General features: G+C 51.2%; 1 protein-coding gene across 5 annotated transcripts in view; it reads right to left on the bottom strand.

Annotated features, from left to right (window-relative positions):
- LRSAM1 (leucine rich repeat and sterile alpha motif containing 1) overlaps positions 1-14372 on the bottom strand; it is a 50332-nt gene that overhangs the window by 5152 nt on the left and 30808 nt on the right. For all 5 annotated transcript variants that reach the window (XM_026658709.2, XM_026658712.2, XM_029913174.1 and 2 more), the window contains 9 exons: positions 14185-14324; positions 12547-12591; positions 11290-11360; positions 10013-10112; positions 8926-9013; positions 8151-8225; positions 6134-6214; positions 888-983; positions 129-227 (listed from right to left, as the gene is read on the bottom strand). In XM_026658709.2, coding sequence (XP_026514494.1) covers positions 129-227; positions 888-983; positions 6134-6214; positions 8151-8225; positions 8926-9013; positions 10013-10112; positions 11290-11360; positions 12547-12591; positions 14185-14324 — 795 coding nt within the window. The remainder of the gene's footprint in view (positions 1-128; positions 228-887; positions 984-6133; positions 6215-8150; positions 8226-8925; positions 9014-10012; positions 10113-11289; positions 11361-12546; positions 12592-14184; positions 14325-14372) is intronic.

The following is a 14372-nucleotide window of genomic DNA, read 5'->3' as shown; positions in this document are numbered from 1 at the left end:
CAGCCCTAGCTCCAGCTGAGCACGTGGGCAGGGCAATGGAAAGTGCTTGTTACCGGCTTAGATTTGGGGCAGCGCCTAGTACCATGGCCCCCAGCACTACCGCAATCCCAGCACTACCCCGCAGTGACCTGGAGTTTCAGTGAGAGAGGTTTCTGGTTCAGCAGGCGCTGATACTGGATCAGCCAGTAGTTCTCCTGCTTCGTTTCACTTTTTGCCTCCATCTCCAGCTACAAGAAAAAGAAGGTGAATTAGAACCTGGGCTCTAGGGAGTTTGAATTGCAGAGCCAAAGGGGAAGCCAACAGCACCGTCAGCGTGGAGCAAGCTCAGAGCCACCGATGGTAGCTCACATTGCCATGGAGCGCCAGGGCTGGGACCTTAACGGCCTCCTGGGGCTGGCTCTGCATTGATCCCCACATCCCTCCTCTTGCTCACCCCCAGGATTCTCCATCTCCCTTCCGCCCCCACCCTCCAGGCACCCTTGTCCCACACGCTGGGACCAAACTGTGCTAAGGGGCTGACAGTGGCTATGGCTCGAGAAGATGAAGCACGTTGGCAGGCCACGGATATCGCATAGGGTCTCGGTGTCCTGCTTCCCTCCTCCCTTAGAAACAACCACTGCAATGGTCACCATTGCTCTGGCAGGGAGGGAGTACGCATGATGACCTCTGCCAAACACAGTGTCCACACTGGTCCAGGGACATTAAGAGCCTGATTCAAAGCTCTCCAAAGTCACTGGCAAGGCTCCCATTGACACTAATGGGCCCTATGAGCACAGAATATCACATCCCTCGTCTTGGTCCCCTTTTCTCCCCCATGGCCACCCCCCACATAGCACTGCCTGCTGCTTCTGCTCTACGCAGAGTCATTAACAAGTCCCACCACATACCAGGATTTGTTGCAGTTCCTCTTCCCTTTGCTTCTTCTCCTTGAGCAGCTGCTGCAGCATGTAGCTCAGGGCTCGGCGTTGCTCTGTGATCACCTCCTGCAGCAGAAGCAGAGGCAGCCCTGTCTCCAGACCACATGGAGGCTATGGCAGGGGTGCAGCTGCAGAGCTTTGTCCCTCAGCCACACCCCACAACCTCCAGTGGGCAGAGCATTTATTTTGCTCAAATACTCAACCAAAGTTTTTGAGCCATGTCCAACTGAACCTCAGCAAAGCTGAGCAGACGCCCAATCCCACTTTTGGGGAGATCTCTGCTGGGGGCCAGGGGTCGCTGCCGTGTGCATTAGACCCAGTAATGGCAGTTCCCCCGTTCTCAACATACCGCCCTGCACTTGTCCGTTACCCCAGTCCCGCCACACGCTGTGCAGAGTGACCAGACTCACTGAGGCAGCCCTTCATCCATAATCCACCCGCACACTCCAGTTGGAGACTCTGCCTCGATCTATAGCAACAGGTACATCTGTATTCCCCTTCCTTATCTGCAGCAAGGCAAATACATTAATACATCGCAAACATGATTCTGGGATGTATTAACAGGTGTGTTGTGAGCAAGACACGAGAAGTCATTCTTCCACTCTACTCTGCTCTGGTTAGGCCTCAGCTGGAGTATTGTGTCCAGTTTTGGGCACCACATTTCAAGAAAGATGTGGAGAAATTGGAAAGGGTCCAGAGAAGAGCAACAAGAATGATTAAAGGTCTTGAGAACATGACCTATGAAGGAAGACTGAAAGAATTGGGTTTGTTTAGTTTGGAAAAGAGAAGACTGAGAGGGAACATGATAGCAGTTTTCAGGTATCTAAAAGGGTGTCATAAGGAGAAGGGAGAAAACTTGTTCACCTAAGCCTCTAAGGATAGAACAAGAAGCAATGGGCTTAAACTGCAGCAAGGGAGGTCTAGGTTGGACATTAGGAAAAAGTTCCTAACTGTCAGGGTAGTTAAACACTGGAATAAATTGCCTAGGGAGGTTTTGAAATCTCCATCTCAGGAGATATTTAAGAGTAGGTTAGATAAATGTCTATCAGGGATGGTCTAGACAGTATTTGGTCCTGCCATGCGGGCAGGGGACTGGACTCGATGACCTCTCGAGGTCCCTTCCAGTCCTAGAATCTATGAATCTATGAATGCCACAGAGGCTGAGCTCTGCAAGCCTGCCAGGTACCCAGGTGGGTGGGGACAGGCCTAGGCAACAGCATCTCCATGGCCTTGGAGATGGTTGGACTCCTCGAGATCTCATGAATATCAGATAGAATCAGGTCCCATGGCAGGGGGCTTGTTTGGTTTGATGGAGCTGTATGTCACGGGGCTGGGATTTGATCTTCATTCTGTTGTATGCTGCCCTAAGCTTGTGGCTGTGGGGGGAGGGGAGGATTCTGTAGAGGTGCAGTCCTCATTGTAAACCATTGTCATCAAGGACAGTGATGACAGCAGAACAGCTGGAATACCCCTGGGACATTACAAATCACAGCGCCTCTCGCTGGTCACAACAGGGGTGCAGCTGCAGAGTTTATCCCACTTAGCTCTGTGTTAGTTTGGTGAAACCAACAGAACACTGGATCTGGAAATTTTAGATGGCTGGGACCAAGGTGCCAGCAACATTATTTGGAGGCAAGCCCCCAGAAGAGGCCTGGGGAGCAGAGAGACGCTCTCATCAAGCATGGCCTTGACAGGGCTAAGACACATCGCTGGCAGGAATTTCCTCTGACAGGAACAGGGGCGGGTTCTGATCGCTGCTCTTGCGTAACTCTTGAGGGGATTATGTCTCAACAGAGGATTTAATGACAGAGCCCCTAACCCTGGGTGGTGCAGCAGGAGACTGCAGACAAAATGTGGGCAGCAGCTTCCATGAACGTGGTGGGTGTCTGAGGTCTGTGAAATACCCGCTGACTTCCTCTCTGTCCCAAAGGAAGGCTACTAGGCATGGGACACCAGCCACACAACCCCTCTGTCTTGTGCTGATCTCATTTGGAGAAGACATTTCCCTCGACACAGAACTGTTGTGTTCACGTTTGTTTGTAACTGTTGATTTCTTTCATTTCCACAGAGACACAGATCCAGGCACATGGATTCTGTGAGCAAGAAAGGGCTGGTTTGGAGCACAGAACTGATCAGCTTCCCTGAAGGTCATAAGACAACTACCCTGGAGAAAGCCACCTGGAAAGCTCTGCTGGAAACATACCTCTGTGAGCAATCAGCTCCCATCCCCCTCATGCTGCTTGATCCTCTCCCCATTTGCTCAGGGGACAGGGTAAGTAATAGCTCTGGAGCTTTAGCCACTGATGCATGGCTCAGAAGCAGCAGCTTAGCTCTCACATGACGAATCCAGCCTGGTGCTCCCCTCCCCGCATGGCCAGCTTTCCTTGGCCAGTTATTCAGGCCTTCTCTTAGGTTCCCCACAGCCCCCAGGCATGCCCAATGTACCCACTTCACGGAGGCCCAAGATCAAGCTGCTGCCGGGGAGAACATTCAAACGCAGTACCAATTCAGGAGGTTAGCCCCCTGGAGCACATGTGGCTGGAGTGCAACCACAGAGGTCTCCAATGCTGCTCTCCAGCTACCCTGGTTGGTTGTGGCCTGCACAGACTGCAGCTCGCAGCAGCTGGAAGGGTGCTCAGGCCAGTCACTGTATAATGGGACCTAGCGTCTCTACAGGCAGCACTTTGATACTAAAGAGGGTGGCAGCTGCAGTCTGCTCCACTTGATGCACATCTAGTGCAACGCTTGGGCTTCAGGTGAGTTCCTGCTGCACCCCATTTTGGGCATTGATCCTGCATTAAGGGTTCAAGACAATGCATGAAACTACTGTAGAATCATAGAATATTAGGGTTGGAAGGGACCTCAGGAGGTCACCTAGTCCAACCCCCTGCTCAAAGCAGGGCCAATTCCCAACTAAATCATCCCAGCCAGGGCTTTGTCAAGCCTGACATTAAAAACCTCTAAGGAAGGAGATTCAACCACCTCTCTAGGTAACCTATTCCAGTGCTTCACCACCCTCCTAGTGAAAAAGCTTTTCCTAATATCCAACCTAAACCTCCCCCACTGAAACTTGAGACCATTACTCCTTGTTCTGTCCTCTGGTACCACTGAGAACAGTCTAGATCCATCCTCTTTGGAATCCCCTTTCAGGTAGTTGAAAGCAGCTATCAAATCCCCCCTCATTCTTCTCTTCTGCAGACTAAACAATCCCAGTTCCCTCAGCCTCTCCTCATAAGTCATGTGCTCCAGCCCCCTAATCATTTTTGTTGCCCTTCGCTGGACTCTTTCCAATTTTTCCATGTCCTTCTTGTAGTGTGGGGCCCAAAACTGGACACAGTACTCCAGATGAGGCCTCACCAATGGCAAATAGAGGGGAATGATCACGTCCCTCGATCTGCTGGCAATGCCCCTACTTATACAGCCCAAAATGCCATTGGCCTTCTTGGCAACAAGGGCACACTGTCGACTCATATCCAGCTTCTCGTCCATTGTAACCCCTAGGTCCTTTTCTGCAGAACTGCTGCTTAGCCATTCGGTCCCTAATCTGTAGCAGTGCATGGGATTCTTCCGTCCTAAGTGCAGGACTCTGCACTTGTCCTTGTTGAACCTCATCAGGTTTCTTTTGGCCCAATCCTCTAATTTGTCTAGGTCCCTCTGTATCCTATCCCTACCCTCCAGCGTATCTACCACTCCTCCCAGTTTAGTGTCATCTGCAAACTTGCTGAGAGTGCAGTCCACGGCATCCTCCAAATCATTAATGAAGATATTGAAGAAAACCGGCACCAGGACCGACCCTTGGGGCACTCCGCTTGATACCGGCTGCCAACTAGACATGGAACCATTGATCACTACCCGTTGAGCCCGACGATCTAGCCAGGTTTCTATCCACCTTATAGTCCATTCATCCAGCCCATACTTCTTTAACTTGCCGGCAAGAATACTGTGGGAGATCGTATCAAAAGCTTTGCTAAAGTCAAGGAATAACACGTCCACTGCTTTCCCCTCATCCACAGAGCCAGTTATCTCCTCATAGAAGGCAATTAGGTTAGTCAGGCATGACTTGCTCTTGGTGAATCCATGCTGATTGTGCTATGGGCTTGTTTATAAACACGCTGGCTAATGGGTTACCAGGGGGAATGTGGCTCAGTTGTAGTTTCTAAGCGGTCGGTGCTGAGAGTAGCTAACAGATTAGGGTAAAGACACCATTCCTGACACTTTACCGCCATCCCTGGCACTGCCACAGTTTGCCTATACCCCAGTCCCGTCTCATTCGCTTGACCACAGGACTTCCCACTCTTTCCCCTTGTAGCCGCTGCTTTGCAACTAGCTGTGCCATGATCCTTGGGCTGTGTATCAGGTGCGTAGGGATGTGCCCAGCTTTTAACAATCTACAGTGAGCTATTTGGCAGCCTCCCAGAAGAGAGGAAATTGTGACTGGCTTGCTTCCCCCAGGTATAATGAGCCTGGAGGGTTCCCTGCCACCAGAGGTCAGTTATTGGGATGTTTTATGACTAATTGTATTTACAGTCACACACGCTGAGTAAGTGGCAATCGAATCTCATGCTTCAGGGTGTCAACTGATCAGTGCAGGGTGTACTAAGCAAACTATATTCCTTTGACACATCAGCTATTGGCTACAGATACCAGACTTACTGGATCAGTGACCTGAACTGGCAAATTACCCTGTGGGGTAATTCACATAGCAAGACAATTCCTGCAAAGGCACATGAAAGAAAACTAAAGCTAAGCTGCTTTAACCCAACTTGAGCTCAATACAGCTGGATGAAAACTGCCCTTGGGATGGGAGGCTGGCTGGCAGAGGGGATGCTGTGATGACCTTGGAGACATGGCTTAGAAAGGAGGACGAGAGAGGTGTGGGTCATTTTTGGCAGATATTTAAACAAATTAAAATAAAAAAAAAAAACAATGCAAGAAAACATGAGATGCTTGGAAGATGTGTGCTAGGAGAAGCTCCTGCCCTGCCCAATGAGCCTGCTTCTGCCAAGTTTTCAAACTGAAAATTACTCAAGATCTCCAGGAGCAGCAGCAATGTTTGCAGAAAGCAGCAGGAGAGGGGGAATTTGGGGAACATCCCCTTCTGACTAAGCATGAAACCACCTAGAAACTGCAAAGAGCACAGGAAGTGAGCAGAGCTTCTGAGACCCCAGAGCAAAGGTACAGGGTAGAAGAAGGGGCAGCCCCGGAGCCCTACATACCTGCAGTGTCTCTGTGTCCAGTTCTTGCCTCTTTAACTCCAGCTGTGTCAGCTGCAATAACTCTGTTTCTATTAACTTAATCTAAACAGAAGATGAAACAGTTTTTTACTGACATTTGAAATGACTTTTATTTAGCTGCTTTAGCGCCGGCCTTAACTGCACAGCTGCCCTTGGGGAGACAGGGGGCTGGACTGCGCTTTGGGAAGCCTGTCCTCTCCCTTCGTTCTGTCAATTCTCCAGGGCCAAGTAAACAACCCACAAGCTGCCTTGCACTGCCTGCATGACTGCGCTGCCAGCTACTCATGCTTAGTCTCTTGCCTGATGCTAACTAGCTGTGTTCCACCCCCACACAACAGAAGGCGCTTTATGTGCCTGTCTCTAAGCACCTTCTATCCTATGGCCCTAAAGTGCTTTGCAGTCAGTTGGTTCATTCAAGCCTCTCAGCCAGCCTGGAAAGTAGGGACACATTAACTCTGTGTTAATGCAGCTCCTTAGATTGTAAGCTCCGTGGGGCAGGGCCCACCTCTTTGCTAGGTGTTTGTACAGGGCACCCAACATTTGGGTTCTAGGTGCTACTACAATACAAATAACAGATACTATTGATGGGTAAATTGAGGCACAGAGAGGCAAAGTGACTTGTCCACAATCCCACAGCAAATAAGTGGCAAAGCCAAAAACAGAGCCCAGATCGCTTGTCGCTCAGGCTTGTACTTGAACCATTTTTTTTTTTAAATGGAGATATACCTATCTCATAGAGCTAGAAGGGACCCTGAAAGGTCATCAAGTCCAGCCCCCTGCCTTCACTAGCAGGACCAAGTACTGATTTTGTCCCAGATGCCTAAGTAGCCCTCTCAAGGACTGAACTCACAACCCTGGGTTTAGCAGGCCAATGCTCAAACCACTGAGCTATCCCACCCTATTTTATCTGCTGCCATACATCCCACGACCATCCAGGAAGAACACCCTTGGCATGCAGCTGACTGCTCCAGGGGCATCCTAATACTCCATTAGGTGCACAGCATGCCAATGGAATGCAGGGGAAGTGAAGGCCCAGGAGCGAAGCGTTTAACAGAGAGGTGCCCAGCAGTGAGGCCTGAGGGCCAGACATGACCCAAAGACGCCCTAGGACTGTAGACCAGGATAAGTAGACTGATCATCCACAAGGTTTCTTGTTGCTGGTGAACTCCAGTGACGGAACCTTGCAAGGAAGGTACAAGTTCAAGCAAAAAGCACATTTGTGTGATCTGATCACTGGCGAGGCCTGTGGGCTTCCCACAAGCTGCAAAGACTGGCCCTGTTTAGCTTGTTATAGCAAAGCAAAGCCGTTCAACTTCTCCTCCCCATCTCCTACACCGAGCTCCTTTCCTAGGGTCAGACAGGGGAAAGCCTGGAGCACTCCGCTGAGAAACTGGCCAGGTCCTCTCTGTCGTTTAACCAGAAGGGCATCCTGGTGCCGTGCTCCCCAGAACTGTCTCCACCACCCACCCCCACTAACATGCTTCATCTTTAACAAAATGGAGATCAAACAGCAGGTTGGCAACAGAAACAAATAATAATGAGCTCATGCCGCAATGTGCAAGTCTAATGGTCTGGATGGAGATGCAATGGATTCTTATGGAGACAGCAGCCCCGCTCACTATGCAGCCTGTCACATGGCGGAGGCCTGGCTCCCTCTGGCTCATCCCTAGAAGCCAGTGCAGGATTGCTCTCTATAACCCATTCTCACGTGCTTTGGCTAGTTGAGTTTCAGATGACTCAAGTAATGGGGATTCCACCATTTCCCTTGGATCTATTAGACCTCACCGTCACTCCTCCATGGTGGAGAGAAGTGTTGTTAAATCAAATCAGTGCTGCCTGACACTTTGTGTTACACAGCCCTACAGAAACAGAAGGGTCCTTGGTTTTCCTCAGACTCTGCTCTGCATATGCAGCACCGCAACTTTCCTTGCAATGCTCTCACCACTCAGATGAACAAGCTGAATCTTTGGTTGCTTTTGCTCTGCCAGTGCCAACTCACCTGGTTCCTGATCTGCCGGTGCAAGAGATCCTTCTTCACCTGAAGGGCTTCAAAGGCCGCTTTCTGCATTTCACTCTATGAAACATTACATTCTGCTTAACCCAGGAATGAGGCCCAATCATGGGGACGCAAACACACCAGCAACCCTCAGTACACTGAAATGATCTGATTTACAAACACTTCCCTGGTGCTCACCCCTGCAGAATTTGGGTGCCTCCTCACAATCCCAAGAAATAAAACACAATTGCCCCATTTTACAGTTGGTAAACTGAGGCATGGAGAAATTAAGGCCAAACATTTTCAAAGCAGGTGTTAACAGCTGGGGTCTGATTTTCCAAATGCTATCAGCAATCTGCAATCAGGGAGAGCTGAGGGGGCTTAGCACCTCTGAAAGTCAGGCCCACAGCATCTCCCCTGGGCACCCAGAGTTAGTGGTTGGCTTGAAAACATTGGCCTGTGACTCGCTGTAGGTCACCCAGCCCCAAAACCAGGTCTCCTGCCTCAGTCACCTGACTGTCTTTGCTTCCCATGATCTCCATCACCTGCCCTCCTCTCACAGATGCCTCAAAGCTTCCTGCTGGCTCTTTGGGTAGAAAACAAGTCATTACATAGCTTTCCTTTAGCCACTGCAACCAATTATCCAGATTGCCAGAGATTTCTGCACCTAACTAACTAGTTTTAACAAGGCTTTAGAGCAGCCAATGTGCTTGTTATGCCAGCTCTGTTCCCCACCCCCATTACAACATGCACTTAGCTTCCCTGATCACAAGCCTACCTCCTCCAGGATCTGACTAGTGGCCTTGTTCTGATCCAGCTGTTGCCAAGCCAGGATTTGTTGGAACTTCTGATCCATCTCTGCCAGGCTGCAAGAGATACATAACCAGGGGATTACTACAGGGTCTCAGACTGCAATGCAAATAAGAGGTCAAGCTGGCCATGGAAATGAACTCAGAGAAATCCAAGAATGGGGACTTCCTAAAACAGGAGAGTTTATTACTGAGCATGGGTGGACAGCCAGAGCTCTCATACTGTGACATTACCCTGCACTTGGCAGGTGTGTAAACTCCTTCCCACCAACCAACCCCGGCTGATAAATGAAACAAAAGCAGAGGCACAACTTACTGGTGCACCTGCTGTGAGTGACTCAGTGTCCATGCCCGACAGCTCATAAAACATCAAAGCGTGGGGATCATATTCCCCGGATGTAAAGTGTGGCCTCTGCTCCAAGAGGGGACTTTGTATAAATAGTCCCATGAAGTGCATTGCCTCAGTGATCGCAGAGGAAATGGTCTCAGTTCTCAAGTAAAAAGACATCCCAGTGGGCCATTTGTACTGTCACTGTCAGAGCAGAACTGCGCTGTAAGTGCAACTGATTGACGATCAATGAGAGAACTGCTCTGGCTGCTTTCAAGGGATAAGAACCAACATTCTGATGCTTTTCCTCTCCCCAAAGTGCCCCATGGATTCCAGGCCACGCAGAGGCCCCCAAAGAGCATTGTGCGACTGCATGGCAGTGAAAGTGACTAATCAAAAATGAAATGACTGGTTTCATTTCACCCTCCAAACTGAGTGAAATGTAAGATATAAAATAAATCAGGTTTATACCGTTCTTTCAGTTCTTACTAATCCAGAGCATTAGTAACACTCGTATTACTCGTGTTTAAATGTAAGAGCTCTATCTTGGTGGACCTTTTTGTTCTTCAATTTTTAGTGCTGCTGTGTGCTGTTAAATAGCTGTTGTGCTCCACTCCAGAAATGGCTGCAGAGATCCCTGAGTGTATGTCTCAGAATTGTGCTGGGGCCCTTTGGAATGAAAGGGGTTCTATAAGATTGCTACCAGTCACACTGCTCTCCCTAGGTACCTGGAGCAGGCCTGGTTGACGAGGTCTTGCCTTCGAGATTCGGAGGTCATGTGGATGAGCTTGTTCTTGTAGCTCTCAGCCAGCATTTGTTGCATGGCAGCTGGGAGACACAAAGAGGAGTGATTAGCGCTAGAAGCAGGTTAACTCTGTGTCCAGCATCGTTCCTGCTCCCCACTCAGCTACAAGAACATGATAAAATTGGGGTCCCCCCTCCAATTTTTATTCCATTCCTGTTTCCATGTAAAGCTGCACCCTCCCAATGGGCAACCACTAATCAGGGCTTGATGAGAGGCCAGCCAGGAGAGTGCCCTGTGGAGTCTGCTCTACACAGACAACACGCTCTCAGCCTCTGCAGGGCACCACCCCAGTTTCAGCTCTGCAGGAGCAGAGTCACAAACTAGTGGTCTCACTGGGCTGCAGGTCTGATCTCCCTGCTGCAGCCTGGGGCCTCCACCCAGCTGCTGAAGGAGAGAGAACTAGAGAGATGGGTGAAAACTTTGCCATCCCACCAAGGCAGGTTTAAGTCACTGCTTTGAGGGTTGAAATACCCACGAATAGGTGCTGAGGCAGGAGACTGGCTCGGAGATAGCTTCAGCACAGATGTCTCTGTCGCAGCAGGGCACACGCTTGCTCCTGCACACACACATTTTAATCCCAGCAGCAAATGCCGGCAGCATAGGTGAGACGTGTGTCTTTGTGTAACGAGCGCACACACTGGGCTGCTTTCCAAACTTCAAAATCAGTTTCTTCCCGCTCCTATACGGCACAGCTGGCTCAGCTGGATCCAGGCAGCACCCCCCACCCCCCCCCCCCCCAGGGTACAGTATTTACCCGTGGTAACATTTATGCAGGTCTGAGCCCTGCCTCATTCACCTGGCTGGTTGCCAGTTGTAGCTGGTTTGAAGGTACAACGTGCTATGTGTGTGCTGGGGATTGATCCCTTGCCAGATCTCTCACTGCTCCAGCCATGGCAGTGGCCAGAGGGATGTGACTCCCTTGGGATTAGTGGTGCAGTGCAGGAAGGTAATGGACGAGCTGCCATCCAGGGACCCAGTGCTAGCTACACACCTGCTCACACCACTATTTCAGGCAAGCTATAGCAGTAAGAGTCATGTGTAGCCAGGAGCCACTCCTAGGAGGATACGGCCCTCTCTCTCCTGTTCCCCCAGAGAATATGGCCCTCACAGACCCCCCCCCCCCCCCCCCGAGGATACGGCCCCCCCCCCCCCCCCCCCATCCCCCAGATGACCACCACAACTCCCTTCCCTTGGACTTACAGGCCACTTCCCTTCTGCGTAGCTGCTCTGTCTCCTCTTGCGTTATTGCCATCAGCTGGTCCATCCTTATTCTAAGAAAGAAGCAGGTCCATTCAACCACTGCTTCTGCCAGAGCCACCTTTCACCCTTGCCAGCCAGCCATGCCCTCTCCACCCTCCTCAAAGCTGCACCCTGGGCTTGAATGGCTGAGTGATTCCATCCGGTCACTCATCCGTGTGAGCGAGAGATGCCAGGAGGAGACCTGCAGAGGCTCAGGAATCTCCAGCCGCAGACAGGACGCTGCCTGTCCACTGGGGAGGGTGCCTACGTTGCTCCCAGCATGACCGAACCAGAGGGCATTGCCAGCAGGCTGGCTGCCTTTGGGAAAACCCAAGGGAGTAAGAAATAAGTGAAACAAAATAACTTCTATGAAACCTCTATTCCTCTCCCTAAATGGTGAGCCCCTCCTTTTGCTTCCTGTTCTCTGGGGTCCCCCCATATACACCTCCCTAGCCTCTAGAGTGCCAAGGACTCTGTATCTCTGCCTTGCTACGCACATCAATGGCACTGCATAAACAACAAGGATGGTGGTGATCGATGGCCCCAAAGTGCTCAACCCAACAGCGCGGCACCTTCCTGGAAACCCTCTGCCCTACAACAGCCAGCAGATGTAGCTGGGTCCTCTGACCCACATTTAGCACTTCAGGAGATTGCAGGGACCTCCTCTTTGTGGGGGAGAGGAGAGGTCAATTTTCTCATTGGAATTACAGACTGGAGCCATCTAGCTTGGTATCAGGTCTCTGACAGCACCCAAAGCACATGCCTCAGAGGAAGGTGCAAGGAATCTTGCAGCAGGCAGACAAGGGATAATCTGCCCCCACATTACATCTCATCCTGATCCTGAAGAGTGAAACACCGTTTCCTTGCCCTTCCCATACTGTTAGCTGTAACAACCGTGGGTATTCTGGTTATCCACAGCAATGTTCACAGCCTGGTTAGTCCCTGAACTCTCTGCTGAGCCTGCCAGCACCCGGGCCAATTATTGCCAACCGTGGATCTGGTTCTTGTGGTGTGGACTCCTGCTTCACCAGGAACCAGGCCGAGACCCAACAAACTCATTGTACACAGGCCACCCAATGGCTGCCAGATGCAAACAACTTTCTATCCCTGCTGACTTGAGCTGGATTCAGAATCATGGCCTAGAAGTGAACGAGTCCATCCCTCCATCCCAGCCGCTCGCCCTTGCCCAGAGGAGCCTGTCCTAGGCAGGGCACTTACCTTTCGTTCTCCAGGGATTTCAAAATTTCTGAACTTTGTTTCTGCCTAGAAAAATAAAGCAGAAGGTTTTTATTGCAGAGCAGGGCACCCCTCTCCCCAGGGAGTGGAGTCCTCCCTGAGCAAGCCACATGCCACTACCACCAGTCCACTGGCTTGGCCACTGTCCCTGCCTCTGTGCTGGTGGAGCTGTCAGCTGCAGCCAGGGTGCAGTCCTGCTACATGGGGGCAGGAGCTATGTGAGCTCCCCCCCCCCCCCCCAGGGCACAGGCATCAGTGGAAAAGGCAAGGGGCTGGGGGACACTGCCTCTGGGTAGATCTTCCCATCCTCGCCCTCACGGGGGAGCCACTGGGAGGCCAACCCCATGATGGGAGGAGTGGGGGTGGAGCAGGATTCCTTCCTTGTACCTATTTTCCAAGGGCTTGGGCTAGGCGCTGGCCAGAGGATTTACCCCTTGGAGCATGGAGGAGCTTGGCAGCCTTCCTTGCCGTTGGCAGCCTCATCATATAACTCCATACACCACACACACTAGCTGGTGTTCCCCTCTCCTGCAAAGCAAGAGGACACACAGTTCCTGGGGTACAGCACCTCTGCAACATTTCCCTCCCCTCAGTATCTGGGCTCAGGTCAGCACCAATCCGTCTGCAGCTCTGTGCCGAGCAGATTCAGGACAGGCAGTGGGAGCTGGGACACCCAGGGTGCAGCAGCTTCCACCACAGCCCAAACTCCTCTGTTCAGTTATTTGCACCAGGAATTCTGGGCTGAAAGTTTAGGTTTGTCCCCCGTTTGCCAAACACATGTGATCATGCCGCCCTCCAGTGACCAGCCCCAGTGACAACAGCCTGTGGCTGATTCGCACCTAACAAATTTCAGAGTTCAGACTTGGGGCGGCAGGACCATTTTGGTCATTCAGTCGGACCTCCAAAAACTTCGCTAAAGCCAGAGAAGAAGCAAAGACTAGCAGGGCTTGGAAGTGAAACCAAAGCTCAGGTCCCCATGAGGTGTCTTAAGCCCAAGGCCAGCTCTTTGGGGACAAGGCATAGAGACACCATGTAACTGTGTCCACACTAGAGGCTTATATCCATAGAAAGTAGGACATCTTGGATGTATGGACAAGGCCTTAGGCACACTGGCTAGTTTTGCCCACAGTCTGTACCAGGACGGCTGTGATAGAATGTGCCTCCAAACAAGGATTTGCAGCACGGAGGGTTTCCCTTGGGGTTGTTCTCCAGCCTCACCCCTGCCCTGCCACAGCATCACAGGGATTCACCCTCACTGCTATAATACTATATGGAGATATAATACTATCTCCTAGAACTGGAAGGGACCCTGAAAGGTCATCAAGTCTAGCCCCCTCCCTTCACTAGCAGGGCCAACTACTGATTTTTCCCCAGATCCCTAAGTGGCCCCCTCAAGGATTGAACTCTCAACCCTGGGTTTAGCAGGCCAATGCTCAAACCACTGAGCTATCCCTCCGCACCCCATTCAGTCATTTCTGTGCTGCTTGGGGAGTTTGACTATGGAAAAACCTCAGCGAAATGGACAGGTCACAAGCAGCAGGTCAGCGCAAAACGGGACACAGAGAAATAAATGTGCAGAGGGGCAGCGCTGACGGCAAGGTGTCCAGGGAGGAGGCCAACCTCCGATTCTCCTCCAGAAGCTTCTGAATTCGGCTGGCAATGCCCTGCTCCGTTTGCTTCAGTTGCTCCAGCAGCTTCAGGTGCTCTCCCTCCAGGTTGCGCTGATGCTTTGTCAGACCTTTCTCCAGCCTCACCTGCTCCTGTGGCAAGGGGAAAAGGGAAACTAGCCAAAGAGAGAAGTGACAACT

This window comes from Terrapene carolina, unplaced genomic scaffold, assembly GCF_002925995.2.
Source record: "Terrapene carolina triunguis isolate 2854851 unplaced genomic scaffold, T_m_triunguis-2.0 Scaffold508, whole genome shotgun sequence".
Taxonomy (NCBI): Eukaryota; Metazoa; Chordata; order Testudines; family Emydidae; genus Terrapene; species Terrapene triunguis.
Note: the sequence above shows the minus strand (reverse complement) of the source record. Positions and strands in the feature narration are given on the sequence as shown.